General features: G+C 41.1%; 3 protein-coding genes and 1 long non-coding RNA gene across 5 annotated transcripts; all 4 read right to left on the bottom strand.

The window, feature by feature from the left end:
* Positions 1-302: 302 nt before the first annotated feature.
* Positions 303-2,323, bottom strand: LOC130140061 (uncharacterized). Of its 2 annotated transcripts, none has more exons than XR_008818072.1 (3): positions 1,900-2,323; positions 682-1,810; positions 303-600 (listed from the first exon to the last, which is right to left on the bottom strand). It is a non-coding gene; the product is annotated as an uncharacterized LOC130140061 (long non-coding RNA). The 2 variants fall into 2 exon arrangements; XR_008818073.1 differs by having other exon boundaries at positions 303-1,810; positions 1,900-2,016; positions 2,110-2,323.
* A 4,549-nt stretch (positions 2,324-6,872) lies between these two features.
* Positions 6,873-8,185, bottom strand: LOC115681148 (probable LRR receptor-like serine/threonine-protein kinase At3g47570). Its single transcript, XM_030604998.2, has 2 exons — positions 7,381-8,185; positions 6,873-7,235 (listed from the first exon to the last, which is right to left on the bottom strand). Exons 1-2 carry the CDS (start codon positions 8,183-8,185, stop codon positions 7,018-7,020), a joined length of 1,023 nt encoding a protein of 340 aa, XP_030460858.1. The 3' UTR covers positions 6,873-7,017.
* Positions 8,186-11,858: 3,673 nt separating this feature from the next.
* LOC130137626 (LRR receptor-like serine/threonine-protein kinase EFR) lies at positions 11,859-12,689 on the bottom strand. The gene has a single exon (XM_056309328.1). The coding sequence runs from the start codon at positions 12,687-12,689 to the stop codon at positions 11,859-11,861; it is 831 nt and encodes a 276-aa protein (XP_056165303.1).
* A 6-nt stretch (positions 12,690-12,695) lies between these two features.
* LOC115681138 (probable LRR receptor-like serine/threonine-protein kinase At3g47570) lies at positions 12,696-13,517 on the bottom strand. Its single transcript, XM_030604987.1, has one exon. The coding sequence runs from the start codon at positions 13,515-13,517 to the stop codon at positions 12,696-12,698; it is 822 nt and encodes a 273-aa protein (XP_030460847.1).
* Between the last annotated feature and the right edge of the window lie 9,645 nt (positions 13,518-23,162).

Here is a 23,162-nt window from a genome sequence, read left to right as displayed (position 1 = left end):
TAGTACAGAAAGGAATTGTTCATGGAACCACATGGTCATATATGAAGACAGGAAGATAAATGTTTTACAAGAAAGGGACTAAGCATTTCCAAACTTTCGAATTCGAGAGGTAGATGATATTTTTCCCGGTGAGGACAACACTGTAGCTGTAGCTGTGAGGCATATTGTGGGTTACAGAAAGAAAAGGTGAGTACTCTTTCCCCCATGTATTCTACAATCCAAAATTTTAAACAATGACCACTTTAGTTAACGTTAGAAAGTTGAGAAGAAAACTCAATGATCGAGATAAAGCACCTGTCAAAGAAGCTGGATCTAGCAGAAAGCTTTTTAAAATCATTAGTGGGCTTTAGCTTCACATCATTGTTGGTAGCTCTGTTGTGAGCAAGGGATTAAGAATTAGTGGAGGCACTCGTATTAAATTGAGTAGAGCTAGATATATTAGCTCCACTTCCAATGTCCTTCATAGCACAAGTGGCCACATTGAAAGAATTGTATCTTGTTCCCCTAGTCTTCTCTCCTTCAATGTCCTGTGCTTCACTCTGGTATGCAAATTTCTCAGTGCTCCCATGCAAAAGCTTTTGTTTCTCGACCTGAGTTTCACTGAATTTAAGGATGTGAGTGACAACAAATTATGTCAATGAAAAGGGGAAAGCTTCGCAATAGCCTAAACGACAAGGGTACCTGTGGATCCGCCCATATCCCTACATGAAGTGCATGCACATGCACATGCGGCTTGGACTGCGTGAGCGAGCACGTTGAGACCAGTGTGACAAACACAAAAGGATGTGGCATGCCTACGGCACCCATGCCCAGAGAGAGAGAGAGAGAGAGAGAGAGAGTCTGCAAGGCCAACCAATTAGCATGGCCAGTTTCTCTGCCAAAGCGACATGACAGGATCATAAGCTTCAACTGTATTGGCATTAATTTGTGCGTCAAATTAATTGGCATCAACATATTGATGGAACTTCCTTTTCAGTAGAAGGATGGATAGATCTTTATAGCTGTTAGATGGTGTGGGTCAAGATAAAACCAGATGTTCTAACAGAGAGTTTAAGCTTTAAGGTCCCTCAACTTTGAACAACACTTGTTCCGTACGATTTACACTTTGGCTCATGATAAAGCCAATCTCATAAAAGTTTCTCTAATTGAATCTAACAAGTTTTCCTGCTCCAGTTTACCACTGGGACAACATTATCCTGAGCAATGAGGTTGAGCATCTGAGACACTTCTTACTACATGCAGCAGCTCATGCCTCTCGGTACATAAATCAAAGCACCTTGACAAGAAACAGAAAAACTTGCTGTCCTATCATAACAACATATCTACCGGAAATCATAGGAATTAAAAGTTCAAGTATGCCTCAATTTCATGTCAATTCTCTAGCTGATTGTTGTGATGATAAAGCTAGACAGACAAATTGGCATTAAAAAATCACAATAGGTACTTTATGAACCCAAAGTCACTTTAAATCTTAAAGTTTGTAGACAGAAAGAAGTTAAATTTACAAAATGCTCAAAAATCTTCTCTCTTTAAAGCCGATTCTTGTTACAAAGAAGATGCCGATATATGAATTCTTCTGTTCTTTCAGGCTGGAATCAGTTGGGAAGAGAAAAATGATGCCAGCTACAAGGTTGTTTGTTGATTAAAGCATTATGTCCAAGCAGAGCGAACCACTCAACTTGATTTCAAGACCCGATCAGGTTGAGAGGAATCGGCACATAAAACACAAAGCACTAAGTTGAAGGACTACCTCATGGACCAACACTTGCTTCAATGCTGCTGGAAGTATGTGATAACTAGACTTGTAGTCCTGTTTAGCCCAGACAAGAACACTTTGAGAACTATACAATTAACAATTACATAGCATCCGAATTAGGACATATAATTCACAAGCCTCACCTTGAAGTTTACATATTCATGAGTAGAATAAGACACCATTGTGCTAACCAACTGATTCAGATCATTCTTCTCCTTCTGCGACAATAAGTGCATTGCCACTTGAGAGAAGTCCAAAATCTGTATTAAAGACCATAGCAACAGAGGCTAAAGTTACAATAAAAATGGGTACTTGCATTGAAGTTGTTCTTCGCAAGTAGTGTCAGCTGTCACCTCGTCTAAGTACCGGCAGTCATGGGAATTGAGAGGGGTGTTTACTGTGTTCTGGCATAAGTAAAATGTTGCGATGGACAACTGAGCGACAGACGCGCCAGAGGACTAACTCGTGATAGTCACCTATTCTCTCTCTCTGTCTCTCTTCCCCCACCCCCATTGCTCCCTCCCCCCGCGACCTCCCATCGATCTGAGGCCGCAGAGGCTGATCATGTGGTCAAGTAGAGAGAGAGAGAGAGAGAGAGAGAGAGAGAGAGAGAGAGGGCTTGGCCAGGCTCATGGTGGCTTGAGGACGGGCTCATGACTAAGACGGGCGATAGATGTGGTGTCCGTGAGCTCCGGAGAAGGTATGATTGTGGTGGCAGGGACCAGGGAGGACGATGGTGATGGCGGCCACGGGTGGAGCTCATGGCTCTGATTCGGGAGAGAGAAACGATGAGTTGGGAGAGAGAGTTGTAGAAGTTACATGCGAACGATATCAGAGCATGTGACCACCAATCAAGGACTTAGTTGGCGTGAAATTTGAAAACATAGCCCGACTTCTATTATATAATTTTGGTTTGTGACACGCAGTGAATTGGTAAACTCGTATTTTGAATTGCATTGGATCGACCTAATCATGCGTTGATAACAGATCATTGGTCACAATTCTATATCTTAGTCACTTTATTTTGTAATTCCTTAGATATTAAGACAAGTCGCTGGTCCAATTTTTTGCAAGTCTAAAGGAGTTGTGACATCGGGAATGATCCCATCATAGTTGAGGCAGGGTGAAAAACCAATATACTTGGAAAAAAGAAACACTTGAAATGTTACTTTTGAGAAGAGAAAGGTAAACAATTTCTTTTGGTTGTGCTTGTTTTTGTAGGCCAACTGTCTCGATTCTATTATTTTCTCATGTCCTGTCGATTTCTCGTGCTCTTATCATTATTTTTGATTTAGCGCGTGCAATGACAGGACTTATGTTGAAAACTACAGCGGAAAAACAATTACACAACACAAGGATTTTTGTGGTTCGATCACAAGGTGATCTACGTCCACAAGTAAGGCAAAACAAGATTTCACTAAAATCAAAGAGAGTACAGTTTTCAAAAGTCGAAAAACGACTTAACAAAACCTCACGACTCACAAATCTCTCACAAAACAAAAATCTCACTGTCAATGAAAAAACTTAGCCGCAATATAAATAGTGCTCCCAAAAAATTTCCTCGAGGGCTACGCCCCCGAACTCTTCGAGACATTGGTTCGCTTGCTCCAGCTTGGGCGGTCCGCCATAGAGATTTGTTCGCTTGCTCAATAGGCCCAACCCTTCGCGTCACGAACTAAATCTCAATTTTTTCTCCACTTTTTGGTTGCACAAAAATATGTCGGGTCGGGTCAGGTCATGAAACGGACCAAGTGTATAAAATTCAAGACATATTTAACAACTTATTATGAAGTGGTGTTGGATGCACGTGATCTGTCTCTCTGATCACCTGAAAGGTCTTTTTGTATGTACATATGATAAAAGTTCCTGTGATAATACTCATGGAAGTCTCTAGGCATTTGACATATCAATTGAATACTGACTATAAAAACACTCGCATGACTTGTTGAAGCACTCGTTACACTAGACTTAAGCTCTGGGTAATGAAGTGTGTTCAATATACGTCAGAGGTGTTGAGGAAAACTCCTAATGGATTTTGAAGCTGACAAAACTCTCTATGTTTAACTTATGAATCTGACATACATTTCTTCCCAGGTTAATATATTCTGGAAGTTCAGAAGGAAATATCAGACTTTACAAGTTTTCAGAACTAAAAGTTCAGACTCAGACATAAGATCTTCAGACTTTATCATGAAAGTCATTCAGACTCTAATTATGAAATATTCAGATTTTACTGAAGACCTATGCTGACTCAAGTTTTGAATTAGAAATTCTTCAGATGCAGAAGTTATGCAGACGCAGACGCAGAAGCAAAACTCATTCAGAAGGAATCACAACAGCTAGTGATTTGGCATGGATTTCACAAAAGGAAAGTTTTGATTGACTCAATCTCAATCTAATTGATTGACAATCAAACCCTATGACAAGTATGCATTACAACGGATAAAACTCTATTTATGGAAACCAAGATTATGATTATAAGGGCGACCAGAATCAGCGGGATTCATATTTTGTCAACCAATAGCTACTCAATCCATTTATACAAATCTGTCCAAGATGAAGATTGGAAGATGATCCTTTGAAGATTATCCAACGGCTAGTTTGGTAGTGGAGGAGTATAAAAGGGGATTTACAAGGAGTGGAAGGGAGGATGAAATAGAGAATCAACAAGTCCAAAGTCTGAGCATACTCCGATCATTTCTCGTCTTTCTTGAACGAAACATTAAGATCTTGAGGAACACTTTGTAAGAGTGATTATGTGAGATAGAGAGTCCTATCATATACAAGAGTGCTGTTACTCAGAATTTGCAATTCCTCTTGATTATATAATGAAATCCAGCCAGTAGGCTGTCAGCGTGGGAGAGTGGACGTAGGCTTGCTATAAGCCGAATCACTATAAACTTGTGTGCGATTTTTCTAACCCTTATCTCTTACTTTACATACTGCACATCAAGAGCACAGTTTATATAAACTGTTTTGAATCTGAATTTTATTCAGACTCAACTGTGATCATTCATTTCTGCTTAAATTCAAAAAATTGTTTAAGATCACCTATTAACCCCTCTCTAGGTGATCCTTGCTAGCTACATCAAGAGGGAGAGAAATGCAAGGTCATTTGTCTGTTACTTGGATAGCCTTTCTACGTGTTTAGAGTGCTTTATTAGAAGATGTCTCTCGTTAATATGTGATGTTCAATGATACGTGGTTACATCTCAGGCAAGAATTTTGGCTCTAAATGCATCATATTTTCTCAAGGCTGGAGGTCACTTTGTCATCTCAATTAAGCTCTCTCTCTCTCTCTCTCTCTATGGACAGATGCGCACTTGGTTTTCCTTTATTATTTTTTTTGAGATGTAGCTTGTTGGATTAGATGACTTTTGGTCACACTTATATTTCTTTATCACTTTATAATCCCTTAAAAAGTACGAAAAGTAGCTCGCGCAAGTTCTTGCAAGCCTAGGAGATGAGCAGTGACATCAGAAATGATCTTATCATATCTGAGGAAAGGTGAAAACCAATCCTCTTGAAAAAAAGAAACACTGGAAATGTTGCTTCAACGAGAAGAGATGGGTATCAATTCCTTTTGGTTGTGCTTGTTTTTGCAGGCAAACTGTATCGATTCTACTGTTCCTGCCGAGATAGTATTTTCCCAGGAAGTGAAGAAGCTGCAGGCCGAGCAGTTCAAGCCTTTTGAGCAAGTTACTCTCAAGCCTTTGAGCAAGACCATGCTTGTGTCGTCGGTGGCTATCGCATGCCGAAGAAACAGAAAGCTGCCCCAGCATCATAAAAAGTCCCAGGTCGCCTTAGTTGTTGTTCAATCTCCTATCTTTTAGTCTCTCAGGATGCACTTGAATGTCAATCTTGATGTATGTCTTTAATAGATTGGAAGTTGGAACGCCAATGTATTCAAGGTTTTTGGTAGGCTCTTGAAATATTCTGAAATGAGTTCACATTTTTTACCTTAAGGCCGGTAATTCAGTTGATATTTTTCCATGTCCAATTATCAACATTTAATTTTTTTTTTGGTCTGAACATGTTTTGTGTAAACCGTATGAATAACAAATTATAATAGGATCAACGATAATTAAGTTCACTCAAATTTTTATCTTTTGCATGAAAATAAATTGTTTTCAGACAGAAAAAGGAAATTCTTAATGAGAAATTTCTAATAAAAAGACAATGCACTTAATTAATAACATTCTCAATGGAGGCACTTCACAGCTCACTTAAGAGCTCGCTCTAATCCTGTGTTCACAGGAACAGTTTGGAACTTGCATTACATGTACAAAGTAGTTGGTCTGCTTGGACAAATTGTTCACGGTGGCTGCAGTAGCGAAATCCTGCCCACGTGCAAGAAATACGATTTCCTGCTCTACCCCATGGATGACTCGTACATGAAAAGGTTTGCAAAAGAAGGAATGCATCGAGCCGTCATCAAATTATAATAGCCACTTGCAGTTCTTGCAGCAATTGGGCTGAAACCCGAGTTTTATTGAATCACAGACAAGGTTGAGTTCTCATTTTGAGCCGCGGCCGAGAATGGAGAACCGTTGCCTTCCCTATATCTACTATACTAACATAGCATGCATCCCCTTTTTCTAGCGCTAAGCATGGAAGAAGAAAAAAATCCTACCGAAATTGCAGAAACCGACGCCAAGCACTCCCGAGTTCATATAACCTGGAAGAGACATGTAGATTCATTTTTTCAGCAAAGCTGATAGTTTTAAGCATACTCTTAATAAAGCTACATAAATGTCCTCAATCCATCAAATTTGGTGCAACTGCAAATGCATATGCCGAACATATTTAAGAGATGGAGGTTTATGATTAGCCTGTCAACTGCTTTGATCACGAGAATTTCCTCATGCTGCTTAGAGTTGTAACAATGATTCCATGGGATGAATTCTCAATTTCTGTGATGTGCATTCATGTGATTCAGTTGGCAATTCATGCCTTTTTGATTCACACAAAACCAAAAAATTGATGAATCATGTGTGCATTTTTGAGTTTATTCACACAAGCAGGCACATGAATGCGTGCTTATCGGTGCATATATGGCAATGATCTGGAAAATAAAAAGCAGAAAAGCCATTGATCTCATATGTTACCTATCCTTGTAAACCAGCTGCATGAAGTTTATTCCTGATAAAATGCAGCTGAGCTGCGACTTCCGCGATGTTCGTCCGCTCTCTGCGTGCTTCGACAGAGCAGGCGACCCCGATTCTATAGACCATCTCCAGACAATCGCGAGCTGCATCGCCTCAGGCGGTGCCCATACGGCTCTCCATTTCTTGAAGTAGAAAAGGATCGGTAATCTCTAGGGGTTGTTCAGGCAAGGCTTCCTTAACGAACTTATGAAGGTTAAAATTTTCTCGAAACCTTTCGTTTGTTGGACTCACGCCCGTGAACATCTCAAGCAAAAGAATGCCATAACTATAAACATCGCCTTCTCTTGAAACCTCGCTTTCCATTCCGTATTCTGCGCTTCATTCCAATTGCAAATAAAAGATAAATAATTGCAGCACAAGCGGCTGAGGGAAAAGGAAATAGCACGAAAACACTTGGGCATTATTAGAATATAATTTGTTCGTTTTCCTTTAGGGGACAGAGGAGAGGAGACTCACCTGGAGCAGCATAGCCGACAGTTCCTCTAACACCAGCAGAGCTCATTTTCGCTTTAGTGTCATCGGTGGAATCAATCACGATCTTCGCCAAACCAAAGTCTCCGACATGTCCAACCATTTCAGCATCTAGCAGGACGTTACTCGGCTTCAGATCACAATGGATAACAGGGCTTTGAAGGTGGTCATGGAGATAATCTAATGCTGAAGCAACATCGATGGAAATATTTATCCTCTGGATGAGACTCAATTTATGCGCATTCCCATCTACATTAGCTGATGATGGACTTGGATGTAGCCAATCTTCTAGGCTACCATTGACCATGAACTCATAAATCAAGGCCTTAAACTCATTGCCCCTGTAATCAGTGCCCGAGCATACTGTTAGGACTTTCAAAAGATTACGGTGTCGGATGTTCCTTAAAGCCTTGCACTCGGTTATGAAGCTCTTCACAGCACCATGAAGCGTCAAATTAAGTACCTTGGCAGCAATGGTAGTTCCATTCTCATCAAGGAATCCCTTGTAAACAGATCCTAAACCGCCGACCCCGATCAAGTTACTTGAAGAAAACCCGTTGGTTGCCTTAAGGAGAATTCCATAAGATAGATTCAATGATGAATCATCTTTGGAACTTGAAGCCGGTTCTGTTCTTTTCTTCATCTTCAACCAACCAAAGTACATAACAGCAAGAACAAGAAGAGCTATTCCAAGAGCCCCGAAGAAAATCGAGATGGCGAGCTTCCACTTAGGGATTAGTCTTTGGCCTGAGTTTCTAGAGCTACATTTCGGGAGATGAAATTCGGGCATTCCTCCGCAAAGCTTGTCATTTCCAAAGACAAAAGTAGCGCTGACATTATTAAAGATTCCTCTAGTTAATATGTCACGCCCCGCACTCCTCGGCGCGCCACATCCCTCGCAAAGGTCGATTCGTGTGCGACGTCCCAGGACGCGTCGCCGACCCAACACCCAACACAGAGATTTAAAGCACATGCGGAAGTAATTAAAACCACCCGTACATTAAAATACACCTAATCAAGGATAGCCATACAACAACCAGCACGGATAAATATACACTTGTTTTGACATTGGGAAACATATACAATATTCATATACAGCCCACCCTCAAAAGTCAAAAGCGGGTACGTGGCTCGGCGATCAAACACTATATCTAGCCGGGGCTCCTCCCAAAACATTTCAATACGCCTGGCATCCTCAAGGCTGGGGGTCTGAAAAATTGGGTTTCAACAACAGTGAGAATAAATCTCAGCGAGTAATTCCCTAAACCTAAATTAGGCTAAAGTGCACCTCCTGACGAGTACTAAATCAACACACCAAGCAAATCATAATTGACTTAGGCCCTCGGGCCCAAATTCAACACTCACCTTGCCTTGCAGGTTAGGCACTTACAGTTCAAGCATAAAACATAGGACCCAGTCGCAGCACATGTACACATCATTTGGTCACAACGCATGTCATGCTTATGCTCGTGCTCATACGCGTGCTCACGCCTCATCAATGCATTTTCGCACGCTTGCACTCTAGCATACTTGCCATTTATCAATTTCTCCTCCGACCCGCGTTAAACGCATCAGGTCCGACCCGCGTAAAACGCATCAGGTCTATCACTATCCAACACTTCCTGGCCCGCGTAAACGCATCAGGCCCAGTGTCTCTAGCCCGCGTAAACGCATCAGGCGCAACACTGATCTCCATATACGGACCGAACCTGCGTAAACGCATCAGGTTGGCCGTCTTTCGGCAATCCGGGCATCGTCCCGCGTTAAACGCCTCAGGACGGATTCACTACCCCGCGTAAAACGCATCAGGGTTTATTGTGATCACACATTCACAAGCACCAATTTTCATCTGAACCCCGCGTTAAACGCATCAGGGCATTTTAGGTGATCACAATGCACATGTCACTCGAGCACACTTGTAAATGCACATGCCGTGCCAATGCTCGTGATGTAAACTCATGGCCATAAACTTCACACTCGGGCATTCACTTGCACCGCACCACTTACTCAAATCATGATGCAATCATGCGCATTTGCACCACGCATATTCAATTTCATAAATCAACATGCCCAATCAGACAATCAATTCAAATCAGCCATGGCATCAACTTGACACACAATCCATGCACAATCCACACAACCGGGATAACAAGAACCCTCGCATTCGAGGCCCGCCAAGCTATTCCATTCTTAGTCCCGCTAAACAAGCAACATGGCATCCTAAAATCAATCACAACAAGGCTCATTTAGCTAGTCAATTGATCAATGCGATCATTCCCGGTAATTGCACAATTAAACTTCAAATTGATCACGCCTCGCCTAAATCAAATCCTGTCGTGGCCAGCCACTATACCGCAATGTCTAGGCCAATAAATATCTTCAAAATGCCCCATTAAACTCCCCAAACCATCATTCTAATCAGCCACCACAAAGATCAAATGAGGCGCGCACTAAAATCCATATTTAAAGCCCGAACTTACTCCAAACTTGGACCACTCCGAACCAATCTGTCCAGCCATCTCACGGCACCTCGCGGGTCACTAAATCTCAACTAAATTGTCGCACTAAGCCCGTAAAATAGCCACCAAGACAGCCACCATTCGGTCTCCCAATTTCACCCGCTAAATCCACAATTCCGTCCAAATCACGGCACCTATGCCTCGCCACATCACAGCACACTATAGTCCACTAAACCTCAATTAAATCATCATTCTCGGTCACCAAACGGGCCACAAAAATCAGCCCATAGCGGCCTCCACTCGGTCCTCAATTTGCACCCGCCAAATTCACATTTTCGCCCAAATTAAGGCACCTATGCCCAGCCTACTCACAGCACAATACGGGCCTCTAAATCTCAATTAAATCATCACACTAAGCCTCGAAATCAGCCACCATATCAGCCTCTAACAACCTCCACAATTTAACCCCTAAAATACCCTAATTAACCCTTAAAACCCATCTAGAAATGCAAATTGTCCTAATTAGGGCTTAGGGTCAAACTCACCGGATGTCCTAAGCTTCAAACCGAGCTGAACACGTGGTAATGGCGGCTGGACAGCGGCGGTCCTTCGCCGGAACAGTAACGGCGGCGGCGGCTCCGGCGAACGGCGCGAGCGACGGCGGCTCCGGCGAACGGCGCGAGCGACGGCGACGGTCTAAGCTAATCCACGGCCTAGAGAGGGAGAGAGAGGGGCACGGTCAGAGATAGAGAGGGAAATGGAACGGCTGGACGGCCGGGCGAGGCGACGGATCCGCGCCGGAACAGTGACGGCGGCGGCGGAGCTCCTCCGGCTCAAGGCCTGTCACGGCCAAACCGAGAGAGAGAGAGAGAGAAAGGGGAGGGAAGGGCTTGCCGGTTGTTTGTGGTGGAACACGGCGGCGACCGGCAAGACCGGAGGCGGCGACGGCGGCGCTGGGCCGGCCGGCGAGCCGGCGAACAGGCGCGTCGGGCGCGAAAGGCAGCAGCGGCGAGCCTGCGGCTGCGCGCGCGAGAGGAGAAAGCGACGGATCGGGCGGCGGCCGGCGGAGGCGCGACGGCGGCCGAGCTTGCTGGCGGCGGCGACTGGTGGAGCGGCGACGAGCCGAGCTCGTGCGCTCGGGAGGGGAGGAAGCAGCGTCGAGCGGAGCTGCCGCGCGGCGCGGCGGCGCGACGCCGGTGCGAGGAGGAGGACGGCGGCGTCGGCGACTGGTAGGGTGGCGTCGGGCGGAGCTGGATGGGCGGTCGAGCAGCAGCCGGTGAGCAGAGCAGGAACGAAGCAGAACCAGGCGAGTTCGGGGAAGGAAGAAGGAAGAAGAAGAAGAGAAAGAAAGAAGAAAAGAAAAAGAAAGAAGGAAAAGAAACGAAGAGAGAGAGAGAGAGCAGGTGGGAGTGGGTGAGCTGAGGGGACGTGGGCAGGGGGAGACGTGCGCGGAGAGGACATGCGCGGCAGAGGAGAGAGAGAGAGAGAGAGAATAAAAGAAAATAAACTTCATTCAAATATTAATCGCGATCCGATGGCCCAAATTAAAAACCGAAAGTGGTCTACGGGTCCAAAATAAGCCTCGCACATAAAAAGGGACAAAGGCCAAATTAATTAGACCAAATCATAACGAGGGAGGTCTACTAGTCCAAATTCGCACGTGGTCAAAAACTCCCATTTTTCCATCATTCCTGACAATCTCAACGTTGGCTACCATAATATTGACACCGTCCAATTTATTTTGTCCCGAAACTCCCGGAAATCGACTGCCAAGTTCGGGATCCAAATAACGGCCAAATTTGATCGAGTGCGATTCTAGCGAAATCTCTAATTTAAAATGATAACCGGGAGTGATCAGTTCCCGGGCGAGATTTTACTATAAGCACACTGACAAATTACGCGTTTTATAAATCCCAAAAATGGGCCGAAATTCTGGATGTCACATAATAACATGCCATCAAAGTTATTATACGACAAATTCAGGATCTCCAAATAGTCAAGTGCCTAAAAAAACTCCGGAATTTGACCGGATAAATTGTTGTGTGAAAGATCTAGCTCCTTGACATTCCTCAACATACTAATAGATGAAGGAATGGAGCCTCGGAAAGAGTTCTCTTGCATTTTGAGCACTTCCAATCCAACACAACTGCCAAGACTGGCCGGAATGTCGCCATCTAACATGTTTCTAGAGACATCTAATTGAGCCAAAAGATTCAATTTCCCGACTTCCTTTGGTAGGACACCAGCGAGATGGTTCAGAGACAAGTTTAGAAGTATAGACAGTGATGAGAGACCTATGAACTCTGAAGGTATAGTTCCATTTAAGTTGTTGCTAGAAAGATCAAGCTCCACCAAACTTCGGCACTCCGATAGACGTGAAGGAATGTAGCAGTGAAATTTATTGTGATCGAGATGGAGTCGTGCTAGCTTTACTAGGTTTCCTAATGAAGAAGGAATTGCCCCGGAAAACTTGTTATACGATAAATCTAGTTCCACTAAGTTATGAAGATTTCCCAAAACCGAGGGGACTGTACCTGAAAGCCTGTTGTGATCCAAAAGCAACCTTTCCAAGTTGATGAGATTTTCGACTATTCGAGGAATCGTGCCAAGCAGCAGATTCTGGCCCAGCTTCAATTGCATAAGATTAACGGAGAAATTACCGATGCACTCAGGCAATGTCCCGCCAAAGCTGTTTCCATATATGGACAACAATTGTAGACTGGTGGTGTTAGTCAACGAGCAAAAGAAGTTCAAATCACCGTATCCTCCGCTTCCCAGATAATTAGAATTGATGCGCAATATTCGGAGCTTGTTTAAGCGGTCCAAAGGAGGCATGTTCCCTTACAGTTGGTTGTTATTGACTTGTAGCCACAACAAAGCGGTTGCATTAGACATTGATCGAGGAATCGCTCCAGTGAATCGGTTACCGGTGATGGTGAAATCCTTGATGTTCGGAAGAGTGAAGCCTATATTGGCGGGAATATTCCCTCCTATTTGGTTGACACCGATGTCGAGCAGCTCCATGGAAGAAAGATTGAAGACAGATGGAGGAATTGTGCCAGACAACCTATTTAGTGATAATAGAAGCACTTTGAGTTTGGTTAATTTTCCTAGAGCTTGGGGTATCTTCCCACCTAACTCATTATTACCCAGACTGAGAATCTCTAATGATGACATGTTTCCGATGGATGAAGGAACAGTACCCGTTATATAGTTGTCAGATAAAGCGAGAGACTGAAGCTCCAGCAAAGAACCGAGCTCAACGGGAATTTCTCCGACCAGCCGGTTGCCTTCTAGGATGAGCCATCTAAGGCGAGCGCAACGTGACAAGTTTCTCGGGATTTGGCCTTCCAATGTGTTGGAGGATAATCCCAAGTCACGTAAACGGTGCAAATGGGCGACTTGTTGCGGGATTTCGTGATGGAAACTATTGTTGTGGATTATCAGGACTCTCAAGAAGCTCAAGTTTCCAATGTGAGGGGAGATGGATCCCGAAAGCTTGAGGGCTTTTAGGTTGAGTCCTGTGACTCTGTGGTGTAGGCGACCGCACATGACACCGTGCCACTGACAGTGATCGGTCGTATGGTTCCATGAATTCAGCACACCGAAAGGGTCCTCAGTTACCGCGGCCTTGAATGCAAGCAACGCAAGCTTGTCTGTCATGTTATTAGCTGAAGAGACCAAGCAAATGCACAACAAAAGCACTACATATGTGAAAAAGAGACGACGTGACGATGAGAACTCAAGGAAAGACAAGTTGAGAGGCATAGTACTTGAGGCGAAATCTTAATCGATACCTAAAGAATGTAAGAAAGTTGAAGAAAAGGAATTTTCAAGAGCATGAATAGGTTTTGTGGTAATTTGCATGTACATGCTACGACGGAATATATACATATATATATTTAAGAGGTCTTTGTAAGTCAATTCTGAGCCGTGTATGCCAAGTTAACGAGCCATCCCGCTCCATAAATCACGGTAAAGTTCTAGTATCGGGTATAAACACAAGAAAAAGAACCCGCTCTTACTTTTTAAAAGAGCCTTTTTAAAAAGAAACCAATTCCCTTTTTAACTTTCAAGAATCATATAAGACCATTTTATGTGATGAACTCACCCGACCCGATCCATTTGGACAACATTGAAGTTAGGACAAAACTTTAGTACAGTCAATTGATTAAAGCATAGGAATTTATAAAGCATATATGTTATTGTTGCATGGTAGAATATCAATTTGCAAATTTAGATACAAATGACGCAATATCGGTCCATGTTAGTAGACAAATGATCTTCGTAGACCAATTTGGGCGATAATAAAGAAGATGATCTGCTAATCTTTGACTGACATTTATGTCTTGAAGAAAGCAAGAACTGGGCCACACAAACAAATCCAAAGTGTGTACATTTCGCCCCGCACAAAGTGTGAAGATTTGCCTCCCCATGGCGACAGCGCCCACCCCACCCCGCTCCATAAATCACGGTAAAGTTCTAGTATCGGGTATAAACACAAGAAAAAGAACCCGCTCTTACTTTTTAAAAGAGCCTTTTTAAAAAGAAACCAATTCCCTTTTTAACTTTCAAGAATCATATAAGACCATTTTATGTGACGATCTCACCCGACCCGATCCATTTGGACAACATTGAAGTTAGGATGAAGCTTTAGTACAGTCAATTGATTAAAGCATAGGAATTTATAAAGCATATATATTATTGTTGCATGGTAGAATATCAATTTGCAAATTTAGATACAAATGACGCAATATCGGTCCATGTTAGTAGACAAATGATCTTCGTAGACCAATTTGGGCGATAATAAAGAAGATGATCTGCTAATCTTTGACTGACATTTATGTCTTGAAGAAAGCAAGAACTGGGCCACACAAACAAATCCAAAGTGTGTACATTTCGCCCCGCACAAAGTGTGAAGATTTGCCTCCCCATGGCGACAGCACCCACCCCACCCCGCTCCATAAATCACGGTAAAGTTCTAGTATCGGGTATAAGCACAAGAAAAAGAATCCGCTATTACTTTTTACAAGAGCCTTTTTAAAAAGAAACCAATTCCCTTTTTAACTTTCAAGAATCATATAAGACCATTTTATGTGACGATCTCACCCGACCCGATCCATTTGGACAACATTGAAGTTAGGATAAAGCTTTAGTACAGTCAATTGATTAAAGCATAGGAATTTATAAAGCATATATGTTATTGTTGCATGGTAGAATATCAATTTGCAAATTTAGATACAAATGACGCAATATCGGTCCATGTTAGTAGACAAATGATCTTCGTAGACCAATTTGGGCGATAATAAAGAAGATGATCTGCTAATCTTTGACTGACATTTATGTCTTGAAGAAAGCAAGAACTGGGCCACACAAACAAATCGAAAGTGTGTACATTTCGCCCCGCACAAAGTGTGAAGATTTGCCTCCCCATGGCGACAGCGCCCACCCCACCCCGATCCATAAATCACGGTAAAGTTCTAGTATCGGGTATAAACACAAGAAAAAGAACCCGCTCTTACTTTTTAAAAGAGCCTTTTTAAAAAGAAACCAATTCCCTTTTTAACTTTCAAGAATCATATAAGACCATTTTATGTGACGATCTCACCCGACCCGATCCATTTGGACAACATTGAAGTTAGGATAAAGCTTTAGTACAGTCAATTGATTAAAGCATAGGAATTTATAAAGCATATATATTATTGTTGCATGGTAGAATATCAATTTGCAAATTTAGATACATATGACGCAATATCGGTCCATGTTAGTAAACAAATGATCTTCGTAGACCAAATTGGGCGATAATAAAGAAGATGATCCGCTAATCTTTGACTGACATTTATGTCTTGAAGAAAGCAAGAACTGGGCCACACAAACAAATCCAAAGTGTGTACATTTCGCCCCGCACAAAGTGTGAAGATTTGCCTCCCCATGGCGACAGCCCCCACCCCACCCCGCTCCATAAATCACGGTAAAGTTCTAGTATCGGGTATAAGCACAAGAAAAAGAACCCGCTCTTACTTTTTAAAAGAGCATTTTTAAAAAGAAACCAATTCCCTTTTTAACTTTGAAGAATCATACAAGACCATTTTATGTGACGATCTCACCCGACCCGATCCATTTGGACAACATTGAAGTTAGGATAAAGCTTTAGTACAGTCAATTGATTAAAGCATAGGAATTTATAAAGCATATATGTTATTGTTGCATGGTAGAATATCAATTTGCAAAATTTAGATACATATGACGCAATATCGGTCCATGTTAGTAGACAAATGATCTTCTTAGACCAATTTGGGCGATAATAAAGAAGATGATCTGCTAATCTTTGACTGACATTTATGTCTTGAAGAAAGCAAGAACTGGGCCACACAAACAAATCCAAAGTGTGTACATCTCGCCCCGCACAAAGTGTGAAGATTTGCCTCCCCATGGCGACAGCGCCCACCCCACCCCGCTCCATAAATCACGGTAAAGTTCTAGTATCGGGTATAAGCACAAGAAAAAGAACCCGCTCTTACTTTTTAAAAGAGCCTTTTTAAAAAGAAACCAATTCCCTTTTTAACTTTGAAGAATCATACAAGACCATTTTATGTGACGATCTCACCCGACCCGATCCATTTGGACAACATTGAAGTTAGGATAAAGCTTTAGTACAGTCAATTGATTAAAGCATAGGAATTTATAAAGCATATACGTTATTGTTGCATGGTAGAATATCAATTTGCAAAATTTAGATACATATGATGCAATATCGGTCCATGTTAGTAGACAAATGATCTTCTTAGACCAATTTGGGCGATAATAAAGAAGATGATCTGCTAATCTTTGACTGACATTTATGTCTTGAAGAAAGCAAGAACTGGGCCACACAAACAAATCCAAAGTGTGTACATTTCGCCCCGCACAAAGTGTCAAGATTTGCCTCCCCATGGCGACAGCGCCCACCCCACCCCGCTCCATAAATCACGGTAAAGTTCTAGTATCGGGTATAAACACAAGAAAAAGAACCTGCTCTTACTTTTTAAAAGAGCGTTTTAAAAAAGAAACCAATTCCTTTTTTAACTTTGAAGAATCATATAAGACCATTTTATGTGACGATCTCACCTGACCCAATCCATTTGGACAACATTGAAGTTAGGAAAAAGCTTTAGTACAGTCAATTGATTAAAGCATAGGAATTTATAAAGCATATATGTTATTGTTGCATGGTAGAATATCAATTTGCAAATTTAGATACAAATGACGCAATATCGGTCCATGTTAGTAGACAAATGATCTTCGTAGACCAATTTGGGCGATAATAAAGAAGATGATCTGCTAATCTTTGACTGACATTTATGTCTTGAAGAAAGCAAGAACTGGGCCACACAAACAAATCCAAAGTGTGTACATTTCGCCCCGCACAAAGTGTGAAGATTTGCCTCCCCATGGCGACAGCGCCCACCCCACCCCGCTCCATAAATCACGGTAAAGTTCTAGTATCGGGTATAAGCACAAGAAAAAGAACCCGCTCTTACTTTTTAAAAGAGCCTTTTTAAAAAGAAACCAATTCCCTTTTTAACTTTCAAGAATCATATAAGACCATTTTATGTGACGATCTCACCCGACCCGATCCATTTGGACAACATTGAAGTTAGGATAAAACTTTAGTACAGTCAATTGATTAAAGCACAGGAATTTATAAAGCATATATGTTATTGTTACATGGTAGAATATCAATTTGCAAATTTAGATACAAATGACGCAATATCGGTCCATGTTAGTAGACAAATGATCTTCGTAGACCAATTTGGGCGATAATAAAGAAGATGATCTGCTAATCTTTGACTGACATTTATGTCTTGAAGAAAGCAAGAACTGGGCCACACAAACAAATCCAAAGTGTGAAGATTTGCCTCCCCATGGCGACAGGGCCCACCCCACCCCGCTCCATAAATCACGGTAAAGTTCTAGTATCGGGTATAAACACAAGGGAAAGAACCTGCTCTTACTTTTTAAAAGAGCCGTTTTAAAAAGAAACCAATTCCCTTTTTAACTTTCAAGAATCATATAAGACCATTTTATGTGACGATCTCACCCGACCCGATCCATTTGGACAACATTGAAGTTAGGATAAAGCTTTAGTACAGTCAATTGATTAAAGCATAGGAATTTATAAAGCATATATGTTATTGTTGCATGGTAGAATATCAATTTGCAAAATTTAGATACATATGACGCAATATCGGTCCATGTTAGTAGACAAATGATCTTCTTAGACCAATTTGGGCGATAATAAAGAAGATGATCTGCTAATCTTTGACTGACATTTATGTCTTGAAGAAAGCAAGAACTGGGCCACACAAACAAATCCAAAGTGTGTACATTTCGCCCCGCACAAAGTGTGAAGATTTGCCTCCCCATGGCGACAGCGCCCACCCCACCCCGCTCAATAAATCACGGTAAAGTTCTAGTATCGGGTATAAACACAAGAAAAAGAACCTGCTCTTACTTTTTAAAAGAGCGTTTTAAAAAAGAAACCAATTCCTTTTTTAACTTTGAAGAATCATATAAGACCATTTTATGTGACGATCTCACCTGACCCAATCCATTTGGACAACATTGAAGTTAGGATAAAGCTTTAGTACAGTCAATTGATTAAAGCATAGGAATTTATAAAGCATATATGTTATTGTTGCATGGTAGAATATCAATTTGCAAATTTAGATACAAATGACGCAATATCGGTCCATGTTAGTAGACAAATGATCTTCGTAGACCAATTTGGGCGATAATAAAGAAGATGATCTGCTAATCTTTGACTGACATTTATGTCTTGAAGAAAGCAAGAACTGGGCCACACAAACAAATCCAAAGTGTGTACATTTCGCCCCGCACAAAGTGTGAAGATTTGCCTCCCCATGGCGACATCCCCCACCCCACCCCGCTCCATAAATCACGGTAAAGTTCTAGTATCGGGTATAAGCACAAGAAAAAGAACCCGCTCTTACTTTTTAAAAGAGCATTTTTAAAAAGAAACCAATTCCCTTTTTAACTTTGAAGAATCATACAAGACCATTTTATGTGACGATCTCACCCGACCCGATCCATTTGGACAACATTGAAGTTAGGATAAAGCTTTAGTACAGTCAATTGATTAAAGCATAGGAATTTATAAAGCATATATGTTATTGTTGCATGGTAGAATATCAATTTGCAAAATTTAGATACATATGACGCAATATCGGTCCATGTTAGTAGACAAATGATCTTCTTAGACCAATTTGGGCGATAATAAAGAAGATGATCTGCTAATCTTTGACTGACATTTATGTCTTGAAGAAAGCAAGAACTCGGGCCACACAAACAAATCCAAAGTGTGTACATCTCGCCCCGCACAAAGTGTGAAGATTTGCCTCCCCATGGCGACAACCCACCCCACCCCGCTCCATAAATCACGGTAAAGTTCTAGTATCGGGTATAAGCACAAGAAAAAGAACCCGCTCTTACTTTTTAAAAGAGCCTTTTTAAAAAGAAACCAATTCCCTTTTTAACTTTGAAGAATCATACAAGACCATTTTATGTGACGATCTCACCCGACCCGATCCATTTGGACAACATTGAAGTTAGGATAAAGCTTTAGTACAGTCAATTGATTAAAGCATAGGAATTTATAAAGCATATATGTTATTGTTGCATGGTAGAATATCAATTTGCAAAATTTAGATACATATGACGCAATATCGGTCCATGTTAGTAGACAAATGATCTTCTTAGACCAATTTGGGCGATAATAAAGAAGATGATCTGCTAATCTTTGACTGACATTTATGTCTTGAAGAAAGCAAGAACTGGGCCACACAAACAAATCCAAAGTGTGTACATTTCGCCCCGCACAAAGTGTCAAGATTTGCCTCCCCATGGCGACAGCGCCCACCCCACCCCGCTCCATAAATCACGGTAAAGTTCTAGTATCGGGTATAAACACAAGAAAAAGAACCTGCTCTTACTTTTTAAAAGAGCGTTTTAAAAAAGAAACCAATTCCTTTTTTAACTTTGAAGAATCATATAAGACCATTTTATGTGACGATCTCACCTGACCCAATCCATTTGGACAACATTGAAGTTAGGAAAAAGCTTTAGTACAGTCAATTGATTAAAGCATAGGAATTTATAAAGCATATATGTTATTGTTGCATGGTAGAATATCAATTTGCAAATTTAGATACAAATGACGCAATATCGGTCCATGTTAGTAGACAAATGATCTTCGTAGACCAATTTGGGCGATAATAAAGAAGATGATCTGCTAATCTTTGACTGACATTTATGTCTTGAAGAAAGCAAGAACTGGGCCACACAAACAAATCCAAAGTGTGTACATTTCGCCCCGCACAAAGTGTGAAGATTTGCCTCCCCATGGCGACAGCGCCCACCCCACCCCGCTCCATAAATCACGGTAAAGTTCTAGTATCGGGTATAAGCACAAGAAAAAGAACCCGCTCTTACTTTTTAAAAGAGCCTTTTTTAAAAAGAAACCAATTCCCTTTTTAACTTTCAAGAATCATATAAGACCATTTTATGTGACGATCTCACCCGACCCGATCCATTTGGACAACATTGAAGTTAGGATAAAACTTTAGTACAGTCAATTGATTAAAGCACAGGAATTTATAAAGCATATATGTTATTGTTACATGGTAGAATATCAATTTGCAAATTTAGATACAAATGACGCAATATCGGTCCATGTTAGTAGACAAATGATCTTCGTAGACCAATTTGGGCGATAATAAAGAAGATGATCTGCTAATCTTTGATCGACATTTATGTCTTGAAGAAAGCAAGAACTGGGCCACACAAACAAATCCAAAGTGTGTACATTTCGCCCGCACAAAGTGTGAAGATTTGCCTCCCCATGGCGACAGCGCCCACCCCACCCCCGCTCCATAAATCACGGTAAAGTTCTAGTATTGGGTATAAACACAAGAAAAAGAACCCGCTCTTACTTTTTAAAAGAGCCTTTTTAAAAAGAAACCAATTCCCTTTTTAACTTTCAAGAATCATATAAGACCATTTTATGTGACGATCTCACCCGACCCGATCCATTTGGACAACATTGAAGTTAGGATAAAGCTTTAGTACATCAATTGATTAAAGCATAGGAATTTATAAAGCATATATATTATTGTTGCATGGTAGAATATCAATTTGCAAATTTAGATACATATGACGCAATATCGGTCCATGTTAGTAAACAAATGATCTTCGTAGACCAAATTGGGCGATAATAAAGAAGATGATCCGCTAATCTTTGACTGACATTTATGTCTTGAAGAAAGCAAGAACTGGGCCACACAAACAAATCCAAAGTGTGTACATTTCGCCCCGCACAAAGTGTGAAGATTTGCCTCCCCATGGCGACAGCACCCACCCCACCCCGCTCCATAAATCACGGTAAAGTTCTAGTATCGGGTATAAGCACAAGAAAAAGAACCCGCTCTTAATTTTTAAAAGAGCCTTTTTAAAAAGAAACCAATTCCCTTTTTAACTTTGAAGAATCATACAAGACCATTTTATGTGACGATCTCACCCGACCCGATCCATTTGGACAACATTGAAGTTAGGATAAAGCTTTAGTACAGTCAATTGATTAAAGCATAGGAATTTATAAAGCATATATGTTATTGTTGCATGGTAGAATATCAATTTGCAAAATTTAGATACATATGACGCAATATCGGTCCATGTTAGTAGACAAATGATCTTCTTAGACCAATTTGGGCGATAATAAAGAAGATGATCTCGCTAATCTTTGATCGACATTTATGTCTTGAAGAAAGCAAGAACTCGGGCCACACAAACAAATCCAAAGTGTGTACATTTCGCCCGCACAAAGTGTCAAGATTTGCCTCCCCATGGCGACAGCGCCCACCCCACCCCGCTCCATAAATCACGGTAAAGTTCTAGTATCGGGTATAAACACAAGAAAAAGAACCTGCTCTTACTTTTTAAAAGAGCGTTTTAAAAAAGAAACCAATTCCTTTTTTAACTTTGAAGAATCATATAAGACCATTTTATGTGACGATCTCACCTGACCCAATCCATTTGGACAACATTGAAGTTAGGATAAAGCTTTAGTACAGTCAATTGATTAAAGCATAGGAATTTATAAAGCATATATGTTATTGTTGCATGGTAGAATATCAATTTGCAAATTTAGATACAAATGACGCAATATCGGTCCATGTTAGTAGACAAATGATCTTCGTAGACCAATTTGGGCGATAATAAAGAAGATGATCTGCTAATCTTTGACTGACATTTATGTCTTGAAGAAAGCAAGAACTGGGCCACACAAACAAATCCAAAGTGTGTACATTTCGCCCGCACAAAGTGTGAAGATTTGCCTCCCCATGGCGACAAGCCCACCCCACCCCCGCTCCATAAATCACGGTAAAGTTCTAGTATCGGGTATAAGCACAAGAAAAAGAACCCGCTCTTACTTTTTAAAAGAGCCTTTTTAAAAAGAAACCAATTCCCTTTTTAACTTTCAAGAATCATATAAGACCATTTTATGTGACGATCTCACCCGACCCGATCCATTTGGACAACATTGAAGTTAGGATAAACCTTTAGTACAGTCAATTGATTAAAGCATAGGAATTTATAAAGAATATATGTTATTGTTACATGGTAGAATATCAATTTGCAAATTTAGATACAAATGACGCAATATCGGTCCATGTTAGTAGACAAATGATCTTCGTAGACCAATTTGGGCGATAATAAAGAAGATGATCTGCTAATCTTTGACTGACATTTATGTCTTGAAGAAAGCAAGAACTGGGCCACACAAACAAATCCAAAGTGTGAAGATTTGCCTCCCCATGGCGACAGGGCCCACCCCACCCCGCTCCATAAATCACGGTAAAGTTCTAGTATCGGGTATAAACACAAGGGAAAGAACCTGCTCTTACTTTTTAAAAGAGCCGTTTTAAAAAGAAACCAATTCCCTTTTTAACTTTCAAGAATCATATAAGACCATTTTATGTGACGATCTCACCCGACCCGATCCATTTGGACAACATTGAAGTTAGGATAAAGCTTTAGTACAGTCAATTGATTAAAGCATAGGAATTTATAAAGCATATATGTTATTGTTACATGGTAGAATATCAATTTGCAAATTTAGATACAAATGACGCAATATCGGTCCATGTTAGTAGACAAATGATCTTCGTAGACCAATTTGGGCGATAATAAAGAAGATGATCTGCTAATCTTTGACTGACATTTATGTCTTGAAGAAAGCAAGAACTGGGC

Source organism: Syzygium oleosum, unplaced genomic scaffold (assembly GCF_021117445.2).
Source record: "Syzygium oleosum isolate NSW1041296 unplaced genomic scaffold, Sole_v2.1 Sole_v2.01, whole genome shotgun sequence".
Classification (NCBI taxonomy): Eukaryota; Viridiplantae; Streptophyta; class Magnoliopsida; order Myrtales; family Myrtaceae; genus Syzygium; species Syzygium oleosum.
This window is presented reverse-complemented; position numbering and strand designations above follow the sequence as displayed.